The sequence below is a fragment of the Ictidomys tridecemlineatus genome, chromosome 14, assembly GCF_052094955.1.
Source record: "Ictidomys tridecemlineatus isolate mIctTri1 chromosome 14, mIctTri1.hap1, whole genome shotgun sequence".
Lineage (NCBI taxonomy): Eukaryota > Metazoa > Chordata > Mammalia > Rodentia > Sciuridae > Ictidomys > Ictidomys tridecemlineatus.
This window is the reverse complement of record NC_135490.1, coordinates 20,615,067-20,635,095: the sequence shown is the minus strand read 5'-3', so window position 1 is coordinate 20,635,095 and position 20,029 is coordinate 20,615,067. Positions and strand designations below refer to the sequence as shown.

General features: G+C 38.0%; 1 protein-coding gene across 1 annotated transcript in view; it reads left to right on the top strand.

The window, feature by feature from the left end:
• Positions 1 to 20,029, top strand: part of Ddx60 (DExD/H-box helicase 60) — a 95,525-nt gene that overhangs the window by 57,757 nt on the left and 17,739 nt on the right. Inside the window, exons 26-30 of the mRNA XM_021726500.3 lie at positions 1,896 to 2,054; positions 5,903 to 6,050; positions 6,731 to 6,883; positions 8,890 to 8,994; positions 11,026 to 11,226. Coding sequence (XP_021582175.2) covers positions 1,896 to 2,054; positions 5,903 to 6,050; positions 6,731 to 6,883; positions 8,890 to 8,994; positions 11,026 to 11,226 — 766 coding nt within the window. The remainder of the gene's footprint in view (positions 1 to 1,895; positions 2,055 to 5,902; positions 6,051 to 6,730; positions 6,884 to 8,889; positions 8,995 to 11,025; positions 11,227 to 20,029) is intronic.

The window sequence follows — 20,029 nt, the reverse complement described above, 5'->3', positions numbered from 1 at the left end:
AATTTGTCTGGGCTCAAGTTCTACCTCTAAGAGCTTTGCAAAGAGTAGTGTAGCTGTCAACTTTCTATAGTCTGGTCTCTGAAAAAAAACAAAAAACATGTGGAACCCGTTATTTGGGCAACATCAGTGTGTGCTTAAGAGCATATACTTCAAAGCCTGGCCCAAGCTTGAATGCCACCTCTGCCCCCTCTTAGCTGTGTTACTTCTGGAGGATTTTAAGCCTTAGATTTCTCATTAGCTGTGTTAATACATGATGATTTTAAGCTTTAGATTTCTCGTTTGCAAGATGAGATGATAAAAAACCATAATGCACAGGGTTGGGGTTAGAATGAAAGCAATTATTACACTACTACTGAATATTATTGGCTAAGGTCCAATCTTTAGGTTGTATTCATTCTATATAGATAATCAGAGAGATTTAAAAGACAAAATGATGTCTAAATAATCTAGTATTTAAAAAAACTATGCTTAGTTCCCAGTAACTTACATTATTGCAAAAAGAGAAGCATCATAACATTATAGTTAAGAACATGGGTTTGGAGACTAGACTTCCACTGTCAAGCGGGGTACTCTTGGGCATGTCACTCAATCTCTTTGTATCTCCCTTTGCATTTGCATAATAGAGACAGTAATAGTGCCTGAACTATTACATTTAAGCCACTTAAAATAATTTCAGCCACTTAAAATGGTATATGACAATAGTAAGTATACTATAAACATTTAATATTATTATTTTATTGTCTGAAGTTTTAAATGTCTTGCCATATGGCATAGATTGTCATTTTCTTAGTCCTTACCTCACCAGTGTGCCAGTTTATTTAATTTTCACTAGCTAACAACATTCCTTTTTTTAATTTTATTTTTTTTAGTTGTAGATGGACATAATACTATTATTTTGATTTATTTATTTTTATGTAGTGCTGAGGATTGAAACCAGTTTCCCACATGGGCAAGGCAAACGCTGCACCACTGAGCCACAACCCCAGTCCACCACATTTCCTTTTAATGTTAACTCTACAAAGACTTTGCTAGAAAAGCCCTGTGCCTCACAACTTAGACTTTAAAACTTTATTATATGACCCAGACTATTATTTGCTATAATAAGCTCTGGCTGGAATAATGATAATGCCTAGTGATTACTTCTGGCTACAGCATTTTCTAACAAGTTTAAGTAGCAAAATAAAAACTTTCATGAATTTTATTTCAGGATTCCTATAGAAAGCCCTAGATTCTAGATGCTGGGAAATGCATGTGATGTAAATATAGGAATACATACTTTTACTTAATATTTTACTTTTCACTTATCATGAGAATTTGATCTTTAGCCATTTTTTCAATTAGTAACCATTTGGTTCTCTTGTATCTGATCAATTAATTGAAAAAATGGCTAAAGATCAAATTTACATTTCCAAAAGTATAAAGCCTAGACCTTGGAGGCATTTCTGGATGGTAAAGGCACAATACCTGGTTTTATCTGATCTCTGGAAAGAAGTCATCATGTTACAAAAGTCAAGGGTGAGAACCTATGATTCTTTCCAACCTGCCAAAAACAAACCTTTTGATTGCCAAAAAACATTTTCTCCCCCTAAATTTCAGGCAGGGTTGGGAAGGATGGAATATCCGTCTCTCTTATGTATGTAAATGTTCTCCTCCGGAATGTCTGACGACTCTTAGGGAAGAATTCCCATGAGTGATGGGGAATGAGGGGAACAAAGGAGTTAACTAAAAAACTTTAGTGGATCCACAACATCTTGTGTGTAATTCGTGATAAAATTCAGAAACATGGGCTTTAAAAACCAAACAGGTATGTGTTAGGATAACAGCAGTAGATGGAAATAGGATTTGAATTTTACTTATGATATTATTTTCAAGGCAAGCATTCTTCTTGTTTCCAGATTCAAAATAGGAGATGTAGAAGGCAGTGCCGAAAGTGTGAGTACTTTCCTGGAGAAAAAGCAAGAGATGCAAAGGCCCCCCAAAGCTGATAAGGAAGCCCACATCATGGCTAGCAAACTTCAAAAACTTAGAAAGTCCATGGAGAAACAAAAGCTCCTGTAAGTATTTCACTAAATGAGTTGGTCATCATAGTTAAAAATACCTCACATGTCCCAGTGGGAAATACACTCTGAAGGTGCTCTGCAAAGAAGTTCTACTTACTGTTTGGACTTATTTGCAAATTTGAGAGGGAGAATGGGGTAAAGTTAAGTGACCATTATCATGTATTCCTGGCACAGATCAGTTTTATTCAAGATTGGGAGAGACAGGAGCACAACCCATCCGTCTGGATAGCTTACATAACCCTAGGTAATCATCCCGCAAAACAAGCACATCCGAGACATGTGTGAATTCTTTCTCTCAGTCGGTCCTCAGAAGACTTATTAAACGTTGCCTGAATATTTTGTCTCAGGTCAAAACAAAGCATCACAGTGTGATTCTTTGTATGAGCTGGGGGCTGGATTGATTGAAATGCCAGTTATCTCAAGGGTTTTGCTATTGTCCCCTCTTCCTTGCTCTCAGTGTCTAATTCCATCACCTCCAGGGCCAGCACGTGTATGCTCTCCCTGTGGTCCTCTCCATCTTTAGTCGCTGCCTGGTTTAGGTCTTCATCATGTCTTCTCTGGATGATTGCACAGATCTACTTTTCGGATTTCAGATCTTGATGTTCACAATTCTTCAATCTAACCCACAAATATTCCTGCAAACATTCAAATTGATTAAATGACCCCATGCTCAGTGTTGTTCCTTCTTACTTGCTTCACCAGTGAAGTCGAAGCCCTGACTATTGTTGGTATGCCAACATGTTGATACTGCTGGTTACTGGTGATGAGTTCTCCTCTCTCACCTGTTGAAGTATGACATTAGAGAAGCACATGCAGGCAAGCATATAAAGCACAGCTTATTTAAAAAGGGGTAACATAGACATCTCCCGGGAGAGAAAAAGGGGCCTGGTATCCCAAGAAGTGAGGGGTTTTGCCCTTTTTATATGTCTTAGGCTTCCTTTGTTCTCCTGCTCTCTTTCCCTTATCTTTCTCCTTCCTGCATATGTGACTAGGCCTAGGAAATGCTCGTTGGGCTGGACAAAAGTTGGGAAACAGGTGGGCTGAAAGGCTGGGGAGGAGTGATCCAGCAGGATCCCCTATAGGGAGTGACAATACCTAGGACAGGTTACCTTAGCTACAGGTAGGAGCAGGCGCAGGTTCTTGATAAGGATGGAGAAAGGGCTCTGAAGGAATTAACATTTCAATCCCTCCATTTTCTGGATCCGACCCTTGCCTAATTCTGGCTTCAATGTTTTAATCTTTGTCTTTACTTCTTCCCACCACATCCCTCTAGAAATATTCAACATTTATCCTTGTCTTCACATGACATTCTCTTTCATCTCACTCCTTCCTTAAACTGACCTATCTGCCCCCAGTGCCTTCCTTCCTGTTTGCTGCCTAAACATGGACTAAAAATTTTTGTCATTATTTGCAGAACTCTGATTTATTTGTTTGTTTACTTATTTACTTATTTAATTTGTCCCCCAATATTAAAAATATCTGGTCCTAACTATTTTAGATATGGGTAACTCAATCTTCATTTCTTTTCCTAAATTTTAAGCTTCTTTACAACAGAAACTATATATTTCCTCTTTGTACCTCTATGCTCGACACAGCCTGGCAGATGATTGTTCCAGAAATATTCCTAAGTAGTGACTGTTTCCCTTCAAGTTGCAACAACTTGTAGAGCATCTCGGATTTAGATATTCCATATCCTAGAGCAAGCTAGAACGTGCTGCTGATCCTTCTGGTTGTATTCCCTCTGTTTTGGGTCCCTAGCAGGAGGGAGTAGATGAGTTTAGCTGGGAACAGCAGGAGGCTTTCTTAGCACCTTTAGCTCTCCAGGAGCCATATTTCAAGATGGATTTAGAGACCAACAAGTCAAGCTATAAAAATTCAAGGCTGTTTCAGTGTCTTATTCAACATTATTGTTGTACTGAATGTAAGGAGGGATTGTCTTGTTTATTACACGTTAGAGAGTACCACTGTGAAGGAGGACCAGTGGAGCTAAGGAGACAGGACGACCCAGAGCTCATTGTCTCCCTTTTAAATTCTAGGTTGTTCTGGGGCTATATCTGTTAAGGTAGAAGGGTAGAATGCATTATATTGGATAGTTTATTATCTTGATTAAAAACTATGGACAACAATATGTGGGCCTCCATAAGTGCTTTGCCCCATATTGTGCAAACATAGGGCTGGGACCTTTCATAGTCATACTGTTCTCCCCTGAGTTAAAGGTAACGTTATCTAGAGGTGAGGATACTGACTGATGGAATACAGGTAAGCTCACCTTCTCATATTTAGAATCTCTTGTGTGCCGTTGAGGGACAAACTAAATAACTCAAAGAAAATAAGTGATCTGAGTCCATATAAAAGGCTGTTATAAGCCTGCATGGTGGCATATGCCTGTAATCTCAGTGACTCAGGAGGTGGAGGCTGAGGCAGGAGGATTGCAAGTTCAAAGCCAACCTTAGTGACTTAAGTGAAACCCTAAACAACTTAGCGAGACCATGTCTCAAAATAAAAAATAAAAAGAGGTGGGGTGTGATTCAGTGGTTAAGCATTCCTGGGTTCAATCCTTGCTACCCAAAAAAAAAAAACAAAAAAAAAAAACAACCAAACCAAAATTACATTGAGTGGTAGTGGTAGAGAATACAATGTGAAGACCCAAGAGTCTAAGGGTTGATGGAGGGGTGTCTTAGGTCAGATGCCCTTAGTGGCACATGATGAGATGGGGTGGGTATCTGTGTAAGTGCTTCATTGATGGGGTATGCTCGTGAGGAAACTGTAACATAGAGAAAGAGGCAAGCAGGAAAGGGGAGGTGAAGAGGAAAAGATCAGGGTGTCCTTTCTGCTAGAAAACAGCCTGTGCCTAGCCCTTCTGGAAGCTGTGGAATACCACAGAATCCCCACCTGCATCAAGGGGGCTGATGTTTAGAACTCATGTAACCGAAAGTTCAGCTTGGTCTTTGTCCCCTGTGACAATCAATGCCCATTTAGTAACGAGGACCTGGTTTTGAGAAAAAGGAAAAAGAAGGTTTATTGCTTTGCTAGCAAAGGAGAAACACAGGGGACTCCTGTCCCAAAGCCTGTGACTCTCTCAGGGGGTTTTTAAATAAACTTCAAGGGTTACATTCTAAGTGCGCTCTGGTAGGGGTCCCAGGGTGCCCTGTCTGCATGTTAGGAATAACTTGTTAATTTGGGAGATATTCACTTCCCAGATCCTCAGCAGGCATCGCCTCCCTGCAGTGGGTGTGTTCAAGGGCAATTAACTGTCTCCCCAATCTTGTTAGCGAGGGGGAGAAGGGAGAAGAGAGAAAAAGCTTTTTAAAAAAATAAGCCTTAGAGCAATGAGGGCTATATTCAGGAGGTGAAGGTACCACTGTTACACTCATATCTGTGGGCCACGTCCTTACCCTTAACAGAAGCTGGAAATTTTCAGGTGCCTCTGGTCAGTTGGGGGCAGTTCTTCAGGGAATGGGTGCAGTTGGGTACTTTCAGCAACCAAATCAGGGAAGTCATGGCCTCTGCTCTAGGATGGAGATTGACCAGGAATTGGCAAGGAGAACATTTATTTTACTCCAAGCTGAGTGTCCTGAAGGTCGAGGGAGGGAGAAAGTCTCCATTTAGCAAGGGAAGGCAAGGTCATCTGGGAGAACTGGACTTGATGAGGCCACAACATCACATCCCAGGAAAACACATACACGTGGAGCTTTCTCACTAGGCATCTAAACTCCAGAGGTGCATTGGAGAAAGGAGTCATGAGAGTACTGATGTGTAAGGCAGCCATTTGGCAAGTCCTAGGCTTCCAGTGGTGGCGGAACATGAATTTTCCTTTCTTAAAATTTCATTTTTACAAACAGAGATGAAAAAAGCCATAAAAAACCCAGAAACTTGGATAAAAACTTCGTGCATGAAGCTGAACACGATAATCTACTGAAGAGTCTGGAGAAGAACCTGGAAATCCCTCCGGACTGCACATACGCTGATCAAAAAGTGATGGACACTGAGGTCAGTGCTTAGGAGGGGGGTGTTTCTCTTGGAGATGTTATCTTCCATCAGCTCGAGCGTCTTAATTATGGACAGTGTTTAGGATAATAACTAAATGTAATTCCTACCAGAAGAGAAGTCTGTGTATAGAATCTGGGGCTACATGTCACTCTTAATGGCTTCCCAGTGCCTATCTGAGAAGAACAGGTAAAGGATTTACAGATTATGTCTTGATTAATAACTGTGCACCCTTGAGAGCATGCGCCCTTTCATTGTTTCTTTCGATCCTTCTTGTTTCCACAGCTCAGTTCTGAACTTCCATGTCATACGCCTCTTTTGAAAATGTAGGTCTGCCTGGCCTAGTCCCCTTCAAATAGTCTTCATAGAATTTCTCAAACTTAGAGGCTTTTTATATTACACCTAAAACATTTTGCCAAAAAGGCATTGGAGAACACACACACACACACACACACACACACACACACACACACCCGCCTCCCTCCCTCCCCCGCTCTGTTTTCTTTGAGAAGAGTATGTCACTGGGGAGAACTCCTAAGGCTCCTGCCCTGGCCCCTGACCCCTGACCCCTGACCCCCATGACGTAGTATGCTTGTTATTTTCACTTAAACTTTTTTTATTATGATTTAAATTAAAGTTAGATGAGACATTATGAAAATCCCTAAATCTTTTGCTTCTTTCAGTTATTGCAGATGGTGTTTCATCGGGTAAGATTCGAAAGAAAAGGATCAGAACTGAAAGCTTTGGCAGAAAGGGGCATTGGCTATCACCACAGCAGCATGAGTAACAAAGAAAAACAGTTGGTTGAAATTCTCTTTAGGAGAGGATTTATTAGGGTAGGTAAATGTTTTTATTCTAAAAATTGAAGTTATAACTATGCTAGCTGAATGTTCATGAAATGTAAAATATTGCTGTTGTTTTTCTTTTTTTTCCTCATATAATTAGGCCTTTTTTGTCATTGTTTTTTGTTACAGCTTATGATATGTGTGTGCATCCCCATCTCATTTAAAAGGGAGAGGGGATTTGAAGCCTACTATTCAGTTTATACCTTTTCATGAGAATAAAAATATTTCCTTAACTGATAATTTTCTAAATGTTTCTGCTATGAAGTATACCTATATTGATCCTAGCACAACCCCTTGCTTTTTTGTTTGTAAGATCTAGGGAATTTTGTCAGCTGTTTATATGATTTTGTCCACAAAATCATGGAGTAACATGGGTTTGGAGGACATTAGAGCAGAGTTTTGATCAGATCTTTTTCTAATGCATTAGCTGAAATAAGGGCAAGAATCTTTTGCTTCCTCAGGGCCTACAGCTTATCTCGCAGTTTTGGATATGTCACTCAGTGCTCTCTCTCCCACCACTGAGTGTGGACAAGAGGAGGAATACGAGAAATAACTTTTAAGCCAAACCCTTGTTTTGTTTTGTTTAGCATTTCCCATGAAGGGACATGAGGATAGTCTGGATAAATTCACACAAAGGTTTATATAATATGAGCTTGAATCTTGACTAATGTTTAAAAATAGACCTCAACTTAAAAATTATCTGTTTTTAATTTTGTATGACATAGACTGTGTGTGTGTGTGTGTGTGAGAGAGAGAGAGAGAGAGAGAGAGAGAGAGAGAGAGAGAGGAGGGAGGAGAGAGAGAGAGAGAGGAGGGAGGAGAGAGAGAAAGAGAGAGAGAGATAGGAGAAATTGAGATGGATCCTGCTATGCTAGTTAGTAGTTAGTATCTTTTAATCCTAATAAATTGACATGTTGCAGAGAATCTTACATTGTAGGTAAAGGGTGATTAATTGTGTTATCTGGAAAAAAATAGAATATATCATTAACAACTTTGCTTAGCCTTTCTCTTAACTAATAACTATTTATTTTTGTTAAAGGCTCATAATAAGAAAGAAATATTCTGCATTGTGAATTGAGGGAAAGGAGACACTCTATTTTGATCAGCATATCCTGTGTCCAAAATAGTGTCTGATGATTTGTAGTTGTGACATTACTAATAGCTCGATAAATGAGTAATTAGACCTCTCTAGGAAAGGATCTATGGAAATAGTGATAGATTTGTTACAATAACACATTTTTAAAAAGGCATTTACTCATTTTCTAACTTCAGTGTTCTTGCTTTCTCTTCATTTTTGTTCTTATTAAAGAACTAAAAATAATTTATAAATGACATGGTACATTTTGATAGATGCATAGGACTTAATTACAGAATAATTAGAGAAAGTTACTTAACGAACTTAACACTAACAAGGGCATGTATGATGATCAAAGTAAAGAGAAAATTGTTTAAAATATCCAAAATTAGGTTTAAAAAATGAACAAGTTGGGTGGGCTGGGTTGTAGCATAATGATAGAGCATTTGCCTAACGTGTGTGAGGCACTGGGTTTGATTCTTAGCACCACATATAAACAAATAAAAATAAAGTTCCATTGACAGTTGTTGGTGCAGGGAATACAGTGGTGAATGATACTTAGATTCTGGTATAAGACAAGTAAACAGATAGTCATGTTATTGAGGTAGTTGCTAAGAGACAATAGGAAGATAAATAGTGCAGGACAGAGAGGTAGATAATGATGATAGAGAATGATTATTTTAGATGCTGAGATCCATTGGAGCAGACAATTAAAGGACCCATACAAATGAGTATTTGGGGGAAATATATTGTGCACAAAATAATGACCTTAATTTGAGAATGTGCTTTGTGTGTTTGTGAAGTAGAAAGAATGCCAATGTGTCTAGACACTGAAAAAGTTTTCAGGACCTTTGTGGAAGGAAATAGGTTCATTCTATTCAAACACTATTTCAGGAGCTAATTGTTTTTATCTTCTTTGTAGGTGGTAACAGCTACCGGAACACTTGCTTTGGGAGTCAACATGCCTTGTAAATCTGTGGTTTTTGCACAAAACTCAGTCTATCTGGATGCCTTAAATTACAGACAGGTACTTTATGCATAAACTTCTCAATATATTGCTAAAATATGGCCATAGAATAGAAAAACTAATCCAAACCACACCATGAATCATTAGTTTACAAACATGTTGCAGTTCATTCCTGCCTGGCTACCATTTTCAGCTGTTGTATAGTGGACGGCATGTGAGTTTGGGATTACGTGACCACTGCTGATCAGGCGTATGACGTTGGATAGGACGTATAACTTGCTTGATATTCTTTTCTTTTGTTCAGAGTATGGGTGATGATTGCTGTCTTATACATTTTCAAGCAATAAATGAAATGACTTGCAAGAAAGATCCCCATCAAAGATGCTTGATAAATATTCACTGTTCATTTACTGTGCACAAGAGTTTGAACCCTGGAGTTATCTTTAATGCTTTTATATTCCTTGCTCCTGGCACATGGCCTATTAACAAAGCCTACTCCATTACTCTCCTTTGTGATATTGGATTTTTGCCTTGCAGTCTCTGAATCCACCATCTTTCCTCATACGATCTTGGCCTTATATTATTAGATCAATTTCCTTGATTCTCTATTACCTTATTCTACTGAAGACAGCATAGTTTATCTTCATATTGTTTCCCTGTTTAGGGACACTTGGTTAAGATTTCTTATTGGCTACATCAAACTTAGATGTCACCCAAAATTCAAGTTTTTTTCAAAGCACCTCCTTTTTTTTCGACTCTTAGTACTTCCATTTTTTTAAGAGATTTCTTTTTTTTGTTTTTTAAATGGGCCTTTATTTTTTTTTCATTTATTTATATGCGGTGTTGAGAATTGGACCCAGTGCCTCACACATGCCGGGCAAGCACTCGACCACTGAGCCACCACCCCAGCGCCTCTTAGTACTTCTGAATCTCCTCATAGGGCTTCTTCCTCCCCAATATAACATGCTTGTAATTCCCCGCCAACTGACCAGTCCCTGTCTTTCTTTACTTCTACATAAACACTCCTCTTGTCTCATGTTTGGGAATCTCCTATTTAAGGCTCTGGAGACAGGGTGTTGAGATATTTGAAATGATGGATTTGGGGATTGAAATGCCAGGGTTTGAGTTCTGGATCTCTTGTTTTCAGGTTGTTTCATTATGGGTCAGTTCCTTCCTTCCTTCCTTCTTTCAGTACTGGAGATTGAACCCAGGGGCACTTAACCACTGAGCCATAGCCCCCAGCCCTTTTTATTTTATTTTGAGACAGAGTCTCACTAAGTTACTCAGGGCCTCGCTAAATTGTTGAGGCTGAATTTGAACTTGCAGTCCTTCTGCCTCAGCCTCCTGAGCCACTGGGATTACAGGTGTCCCCCGTCCCCCCCCCACACACACACCATGCGCCAGCTGGGTCAGTTTCTCATATTCCCAATACCCAAGCTTCTACATCTACTATGGGGATAGTATTATATCTATCTCATATGTTGTTGTCAGTTCTATATGGGGAAAAAAGAAGAACTTCGTGCTCGCTATACAGTTGATAATGAAATTAATATAACCCCTGCAGTTTGTTCTTAACTTGCTTTTGCAAGTATCGTTTCTGAATTTTATCTCTCTCATGTATTTCCTTGATGTGTGCACAGATTTTATTTTATGACTCGCAGCTCAACATATTTGTATGTGACAGAAAGCAGGAAAGAAAGGGATGAGAGAAAAAGAGACGAGATGAAATGAGACGAGATGAGGAGGGAGAGAAAATCTATATCACAGAGTTCAGTTTTTAGTGAACTTGAAATCAGGGTCTAGTCTTTCATCATTGTGGCCGCTTTTGTTCTGTAGATCATTTTTACAAATCCCTGATACATTAATGGCATGGAATAAGGACATAAGAATGACAAATGTCTCATTTTCCAACTGTTTCAGACATCGTAAATTTCTTAAGCCCTACATAGTTCGACATCCATTTCAGTTAATTAATGTTCGGATATAGGCATACTTTACAAACTTGAAAACACTGTAAAAGACTCAATACTTATACTATGATAGGAAAAGCACTTAGGGGAATTTCACATTGTGGTTCTATTCTGTTTCCAGATGTCTGGTCGTGCTGGAAGACGAGGTCAGGATCTGCTTGGAGATGTATATTTCTTTAATATTCCATTCCCCAAAATAGGAAAACTCATCAAATCCAAAGTTCCTGAGCTGAGAGGACAGTTCCCTCTCAGCATAACCCTGATTCTGCGACTCATGCTGCTGGCTTCCAAGGGGGACGACCCAGAGGATGGCAAGGCAAAGGTACCGTGCTGGGCACTGCCTGAGGCTCAGCCTTTATCATGGGCCTGGCTAAAATCCGGTCTGCAAAAGACCACCACTTTCATGGTCTTCAAGTTCTTCCCAAAGTCCTCCTGAGAGGACTGGGGAAGCTGAGGGGGATAGTGATTAGTTTTGCATGTTTCTACTATCTGACATAAAATTTGGGGCTGGATGGGAATTATGAATCACTCAAATAGGATTCCAGTTTCCATGTGTGACAGACATCATCAGATGGCAGATAAGAGTGCTGGCCAGGGATAGGAAAAGATTCGGGTTAGATTCTGGTTTCTATCACTTAGAAACCAAGAGGTATGTTTTCATGATTCTGTAATAAAATTTATTTTCATAAAAAGGAACTCAAGTTTATTAAAGAATATTTAGGAAATATAGAAGGTTGAAAGAAGGAAAAAAAGTATCCATACCTAGTTCTGCTTCCGAAAGGGGATTAAAATGCCAGTTTTTTTTGTTATTATTTTGTTATTTTTTCAATCATTTTTCTAAGGCATAGATATGCATTTGGTTTTTTTAATGCTGATGAATATAATTGAACTTCAGAATATGGTTGTAAACTTTATCTGATATTTTATACTGAGATAAATATTTTGTGTCCAATCATACAATGGAAGCCTTAAGATTAATAATTAGTTTAATTTTCATTGATGAAAATGCATTGTTGAAAGGATCTGCATTAGTTTAGTTTGCTGCTGCTGTTGTTGTTGTTAACATAATGCCATAAATTGTGTGAGTCACAGAGAAAAGAGGTTATTTTGTCTCACAGTATAGAGGGGTGGCATTTGCCGAAGGCCTTCTTTCTGTCAGAGTCCCAAGGTGGCACAGAATATCACATGGCAAAAGACAGGGAGCAGGCGTGTGTGTCTCTGGTCTCTCATATAAAGCCACTGGGATTCCATCATGGGGACTCCACCCCCATGACTTCATTCCTGATAATTTCCCAAGGGGCTCACCTCTAGATACCACCGTCAGATCAAGTTTCTGCGCTCTGAATACCTCACAATGGGGAATGAGTATGAATTTGGAGAACAGATCATGTTCAAACGACAGTGAGACCCCCTCTTCCCTTTTGTTTCTTTTTATGGGTGGTAATTAGTGTCCCAGATAAACCAGACACAGTTTGCTGAGCTGAGAATTCTAGGGCTCTTGTGATGGTTTGGCTGATTCCACAGAGCAGGCACACGTGATTTAGACCCAAATTTCCCCATTTTTGAGGTGGTAATTTTACCTCCCTGTAGAAAGGAGTGTGTCTTCTAGCAATCCTTGTTCTTCTTTTCAAGAAGTTTGTCAGGGTGATTCGTTTTCTTTGCCTTAGCATATTGGAGAAGACTTATCTGTAACCTGTACGTATGCCCACTTTGATTTCTGGGAATAAAATTCTCAAAATGTGTTTTTTCTCATCATGTCATACAAATTCCTGCTTTGCCTCTTGGCATTTAGTGTTAGAGGAGAAAACTCTTGGGGTCTCAGCTGGAGAAGCCAGGTTTATCTTTTTCCTCTTGCAGTAATTTTCTTCTTTTTTTTTTCCTGCTTATATAACTATCCTAACCCTTTTTCTTTATCCTCTTTAAAATGATTTTTTTCCAGGATTTTCTAGTTTATAAATCCTTTTTAAAATCAATGTTTTAGGTATTACACGATGAGATATTTCAGTCCTGATGTGTGAGGGTTTTTATTTTTGTTGGGAAAATATTGCACATAATGCCAGATTTACCATTTTAACCATTCTAAATTTACAGTTTAGTAGTATTCAATACATTCACATGGTTCTATAAGGCTGAGGTATTTTTCTTTTTTTAATTTATTGGTTCTTCATAGTTATGCATAACAGCAGAATCCATTTAATATAATTACCAAAGCAAAAAAAAATTCTTTTAAAAATTTGTTCTTTTAGATATACATGACAATAGAGTATATTTTGACATATTATACATACATGGAATATAACATCCCATTCTTGTGGTTGTACCTGATGTGGAGTTACACTATTCATATATTCTTATATGAACATAGGAAAGTTATATCTGATTCATTCCACTGTCTTTCCTATTTCCATCCACCCTCCCTTCCCTTAATTCCCCTTGTCTAACCCAATGAACTTCTGTTCTTCTCTCCCCTTTCCCCTTAATGTGTACTAGCATCTGTGCATCACAGAGAATATTTGGCCTTTGTTTTTTGGGACTGGCTTATTTCATTTAACATGGTAGTCTCCAGTTCCATCCGTGTATCAATAAATGCCATAATTTCATTCTTCTTTGTGGCTGAGTAATATTCCATTGTGTATATATACAACATTTTCTTTATTCATTCATCTGTTGAAGGGCATCTAGTTTGGATCCATCGCTTAGCTATTGTGAATTGACCTGCTGTAGCCACGTCAATATAGTATGCTGATTTTAAGCCCTTTGGATGTATGCTGAAGAGTGGGATGACTGGATCAAATGCTGGTTCCATTTCCAGTTTTCTGAGGAAACTCCATATTGCTTTCCGGAGTGGTTGCACCAATTTCTACTCCCACCAGCAATGTATGATGTACCTTTTTCTCCACATCTTCACAAACTTATTATTTGTATTCTTGATAATTGCCATTCTGTCTGAAGTGAGATGAAATCTCAGTGTAGTTTTAATTTGCATTTCTCAAATTGCTAGAGATATTGACCATTTTTTCATATAATTTTAATAATTTCATTTCTTCTTCTGTGAAGAGTCTGTTCAGTTTCTTTGCCCATTTATTGATTGGGTTATTTTAGGTTTTTTTTTTTTTAGTGTTAAGTTTTTGAGTTCTTTGTATAATCTGGAGATTAATCCTCTACCTGAGGTGCAGATAGCAAAGACTTTCTCCCATTCTATAGGGTCTCTCTCTTCATGTTCTTGATTGTTTTCTTTGTTGTGAAGAAGCTTTTTGGTTTGATACCATCCCATTTATTATTGTTTTTTAATTTTACTACTTGAGCTTTAGGAGTCTTGTTGAGGAATTTTGTTCCTAAATTGACATGATAGAGAGTTGGGCTTACTTTTTTCTTCTAGTAGGTGCAGTGTCTCTGGTCTAATGCTTAAGTTCTTGATCCACTTTGAGTTGAGTTTTGTATAGATAGAGAAATAGGGGTTCAATTTCAGTCTACTACATATGGATTTCCAGTTTTCCAAGCACCACTTATTGAAGAGGCCATCTCTTCTCTAATGTATGTTTATGGCACCTTTGTCTTGTATGAGCTAACTGTATTTATGCAGGTTTTTCTGTGTCTTCTATTCTCTTCCATTAGCCTTCATGTCTGTTTTGGTGCCAATACCATATTTGTTACTATAGCTGTGCAGTATAATTTAAGGTTTGGTATTGTAATGCCTTCTGCTTTACTTTTTGTTTGTTTGTTTATTTTTGAGAAAAAGGAAAAAGAAGGTTATTCCTTTGTTAGCAAAGGAGAAACACAGGGGACTCCTGTCTCAGAGGCTGTAATTCTGCCCATCAGCAGAAACAGGGGTTTTTAAAAGAGGTCATTCAAAGGCTACATTTTGTGTGTTTTCTGTTAGAATTGTAATTCACTTGTTAATTTTGAAGACAGTCATCTCTGAGATCTTCTGGTACCATCCCCAAAGTCTGGATTACTTTGCTCCTATGGTGGGTGTGAACTCAAGGCCAGATGGCTCTGCCTAGGATGGGGAAGAAAGGTTATCCTGTTTCATCTGAGATTAAGGATGGGAAGAGAGTAGGGAGACACAGGAAAACAGGAAGAGAAAGAAACATATCAACTTTAAAAATAAGTTGCGGTGACGAAGCACCAAGGGCTGTATTCAAAGCATAAAGTGGACCACTGTTACATTTCCCCACAATTAATTTCTACATTTCATTTTTATGGAAAAATAGGCAATGAAATCTCAAGTTGCTTCCTGATGAAAGAGGGCAGTGTTGGAGGGAATATCCCAAAGTCCTTGTTCTCTAATAGGTTGGGCGTGGAGAGTTAAGGGTATTCAACCTCAGAGTAGTACAAAGGTCCACAGTGGTAGGTGGCAGGAGTCTGGACAAAGCTCACATAGGGCAGGGATCATGCTAAGACAACAATAATCAAGACAGCAAAGCATTACTTGTTTTGTAAACAATTATCACAAAAGCAATTCGTATTTTAGCCAGTCTCTGAGAAACCATGAAGATGGTAACTCATAATCCTATCAGTGAAAAACAGATCAAGTTTATCAATGTCAGAGGTTACAAAGACTTTTACGTCTATGAGATCAGGTTCAAATAACTCACCAACTTGCAACTCCAGAGTCCTTTGTGATCATTATTATTAACCTGCTTCAGTTTCCTCACTACGGATTGCTTTGGCTATTCTGGGCCTTTTATTTTTCCAAATGAATTTCCTGACTGCTTTTTCTATTTCTATGAAAAACGTCATTGGGATTTTAATAGGAATTGTATTAAATCTGTATAATGCTTTTGGTAGAGTGGCCATTTTGACAATATTAATCCTGCCTGTCCTAAAACAAGAGAGATCTTTCCACCTTCTAAGGTCCTCTTCAATTTCTTTCTTTAGTGTTCCATAGTTTTCACTGTATAAGGATCTCATACTCTTTTGTTTGATTCCCCAAATTTTATTTTTTTTTGAGGCTATTGTGAATAGGTTAGTCTTCCTAATTTCCCTTTCCATTGATTCATCACTGATGTATAGGAACGTGATTGATTCATGGGTGTTACTTTTATATCCTGCTATTTGCTGGATTCATTTATGAGTTCTAGAAGTTTTCTGGTGGAGTTTTTTTTTGGGGGTCTTCTAAATATAGAATCATATCATCTACAAATAGGAATAGTTTGAGCTCTTCTTTTCCTATTTATATTCCTTTAATTTCTTTCTTCTGCCTAGTTTCTGTGGTTAGGATTTCAAGGACTATGTTGAATAGAAGTGGTGAAAGAGGGGATCCCTGTCTTACTCCTGCTTTCAATTTTTCTCCATTTAGAATGATGTGGGCCTTGGGTTTAACATTTAGAGCTTTTATAATGTTGAGGTATGTTCCTAGTGCCCCTAGTTTTTCCAGTGTTTTGAACATGAACGGATGCTGTGTTTTGTCAATTGCTTTTTCTTTCATCTATTGAGGTAATCATGTGATTCTTGTCTTTAAGTGTATTGATGTGGTGAGTTATGTTTATTGATTTTCATATGTTGAAACAAACTTGCATCCCTGAGATGAACTCCATTTGATCATGGTATACTTGTCACCCAGTATTACTGTGTAATGGTCTCTTTGATTCTCAAAAAGGGTTTGTCTAATATACATAAATGCTCCATTGTTTGGGGCATAAATATTTATGATTGTTATGTCTTGTTAATGTATAATTCCCTTAAACAGTATGAAATTCCCTTCTTTGTCCCTTATGATTAACTTCAGCTTGAAGTCAACTTTATTTAATATGAGTATAGAAACCTCAGCTTGTTTAAGAAATCCATGTGAATGATACTTATTTCTCTCATCTTTTTACCTTCAGTCTGTAGACATCTTTGCTGATGAGGTGTGTCTTTGGAGATGACATATTGTTGGGTCTTGTTTTTTTAATCCAGCCTGTCAGTCTATGTCATTTGATTGTTGAGTTTAGGCCATTTACATTCAAACATTATTATTGAGAAATGATTTTTATTCCTTGTCATTTTGCTTTATTTCTGGCATTTAAATTTGAATTAATTTCTTCTTTGAATATTCTTCTAGTGTAGTTCCTCCTTTTGCTGGTTTTCACTTTTATTTTTAATGTCTTCTTCATGAAATATTTTATTGAGTATGTTTTATAGTGTAGGCTTTCTAGTTATGAATTCTTTTGACTTTTGTTTATCATGGAAGGTTTTTATTTCATCATCTATTCTGAAGCTTAGTTTTGCTGGGTGTAGTAGTTTTGGCTGGCATCCATTTTGTTCATAAATTGGTATATATTATTTAGTGACTTCCTAGCTTTAAGAGACTGAGTTGAAAATCAGCTGGATCCAACCTGGTTTCGCTCTAAATGGAACCTGTCACTTTCCTATGGCAACTTTTAAAATTCTAACCTTATTCTCTATGTTAGGCATTTTCAGAATAATGTGCCTTGCTGTAGGTCTGTTGTAATTTTGTATATTTTGGGCCTTGCAAGCCACCGATATTTGATTTTTCATTTCATTCTTTAGATTTGAAAAATTTGCTGATATAATTTTATTGAAAAGATTGTGCATTCCTTTGGTTTGTATTTCTGAGCTTTCATCTATCCTGATAAATCTTAAATTTGGTCTTTTCAGGTTATTCCATATTTCTTATAAGTTATGTTCATGGTTTCTTCAAATCTTATTTTCATGATTAACTTTATTTTCAAAATTATATATTTTATCTTCATTGCCTGAAAGTCTGTTTTCCAAGTGGTCTAGTCTACTGGTGAAGCTTTCTTTTGAATTTTTAACTTGGCTTATTGATTCCTTCATTTCAAGGATTTCTGCTTAATTTTTTTTTCAGAATTTATGTCTCTTTATTGAAATAAACTTTCACCTCCTGTATTTTCTCTCTGATTTCACTCCTTACATCAATCATCTTTTACCTTATGGATCAGTTTAACTATGTACATTCTAAAATCCTTCTCTGACATTTCTTCCACTGTGGTGTTGTTGAATTCTGTTTTGAAGTATCTTGGTTCCTTTAGGACATTTTGTTCCCTTGGGTTTTTTTATGTAGTTTGTTTGTTTATCTGTTTAACAGTATGGCAGTAGAGTTTCTAACCTGTGGACTTACAATATTCCTTAAGGTTTCCAGTATCTCACCATTTAGGGGGAGACCAATAATAACAACATCCAATACAAACAATATACAGCAATAAGCCAAATAATTCCTGCTATGATGTCTACAGTGTTAATTGTCACAATAAAGAGAAATGATACCATCAGTTATTGCCTACAATAAAAACAGTATATATGCAAAAGGGTTTTCAATTTCAAATGGTGAACAGAGAACAGAAGTGATGTAGAAAGTGATGATTATGAGGGTGGAGGAGAGAAGTGAGAAGGAAAAAAATTAAAGGAAAAGTGAAAGAGAAATATAGAGATTGGCTGTTAGCAGAAGAAAAGAGAGAGATTCAAGGGAAGTGGATAAGTTATAGAAAAATATATATGAAGTAAAAATTTTAAACATTATAAATAAAGATAAAATAATACAAAACAAACTGAAATATACTAATCAAACATTCTAGTCCTCAAAATATCTATCCATGAAAAATAACTAGCTTCAAACATGCTAGAAAAGAGAAAAAAAATGTATGAATATGTATAAATGTCCATGACCATTAAGGTTACAATTAAACAAAGAAAAGAAAAAAATGTTCTCAATAAAAAGTTAAATAATTGTTTCTGTTAGAGTTCAGAAGGTTCTCAACTTCCCTTCTCAGGAGTGTTAGGTGGAGTGTGATGCTTGCTCCATCCTTAGAGGGGGGTTGCTGGAGTGAGAGAGGTAATCTCACAGGCAGAACTCCTGGGGGGGAGGGTAGGGCTAGGTATGCTCCAGGTTCTTCCCTGAATGCCCATCTGTCTGGAGGTCTTCAATCAGTGTACCTTCAGGGCCCAGCAATTGCTGGTCCATGCTGGAAGACTGCACCCAACGATTTCCCCTAGGTCCCACTTATGTGGTGGAGGAGCCAATCTTTAGTCACTATGTGACCCGCAGTCCCCATGTTTCCTGGTCTCCTGAGTTCAGTTTCCAAACTCAATCTCTCCTGCCCCACCCTTTTGAATTTCCAGCCAGGTGTGTCTCTCCCCACTGGTCCTGTAAGCAGCTGGGTTGGAGGGGGAGGGAGAGACCTTTGTTTCCACAGCCATTAGACCTCTGTGTGAACCTCTCTCCACATTTGATTTTCTCCTGGTCACTTAGACACACCCTGTGTCATTCAGTGTGGGTTTGTCAGGCCTGTATTTCAGGCCAAGCTCAGGTTTGTCAGGAATCACTCACCCACCTGCTTCCCCCGTGCTGCAGCTGCAAAATGGTTCCTTCCTCTGTCCTCTGCTCATAGCTGGGAGAGAGGTGGCTTCTGTCCCACACAGGATATTGTGCAGTCTGCCTTTCAGTTTAGTCTCTAAACCCAGACATGCCTCAGGCATCCTGAAAATGTGTATTCCTTTAATTCCTTCATTCCTCCACTTTGCTTGAAGAGGGATTACTCTTACTGTGGCCCTGGTGATTTTCCCCCTTACTTTATTATATCCAACCTTCTGAGTATCCAATTGTCTTTGAATGTGCAGTATTAAATTCCAGCTGAGTCCCCCTCCTTCACTCCTCCCCGTGCCCGTGTTTACCCACCTTGCTGAGAAGCTGTCTGTCTGCCTTCTTGGTTTAACACCACAGAGCAGCCAGAAAAGCGACCTTTCCATTCTGCCATTGAACTCCTCCAACAACAACAACAACAACAACAAAATGTATTTCTTAAATTATATTCTTGTTATTTGCTTCTTCTTCTTTTTTGTTTTTTGGTGACGCTGGGGATTGAACCCAGGACCTTGTGCATGCAAGGTAAGCACTCTACCATCTGAGCTATAACCCCAATCCTATTTGCTTCTTTTTAATTCAGTTTCTTATTCATGAAAATTTGCAATTTTTAAAAAGTAAAACCCTTTTTTCCCCTACTCTCTATTGATTGGCTTCACTCTGTGACCACATGAAATTCTTTGCTCTAACATTACTATCATTACAAGAGAACATAAAATTTACTTTCCACATCACTGATGCATTCCTCAAAGTGTCACTTCTGTTCTTTAGTAATAAAAAGGTGGATTTTAATTCCTCT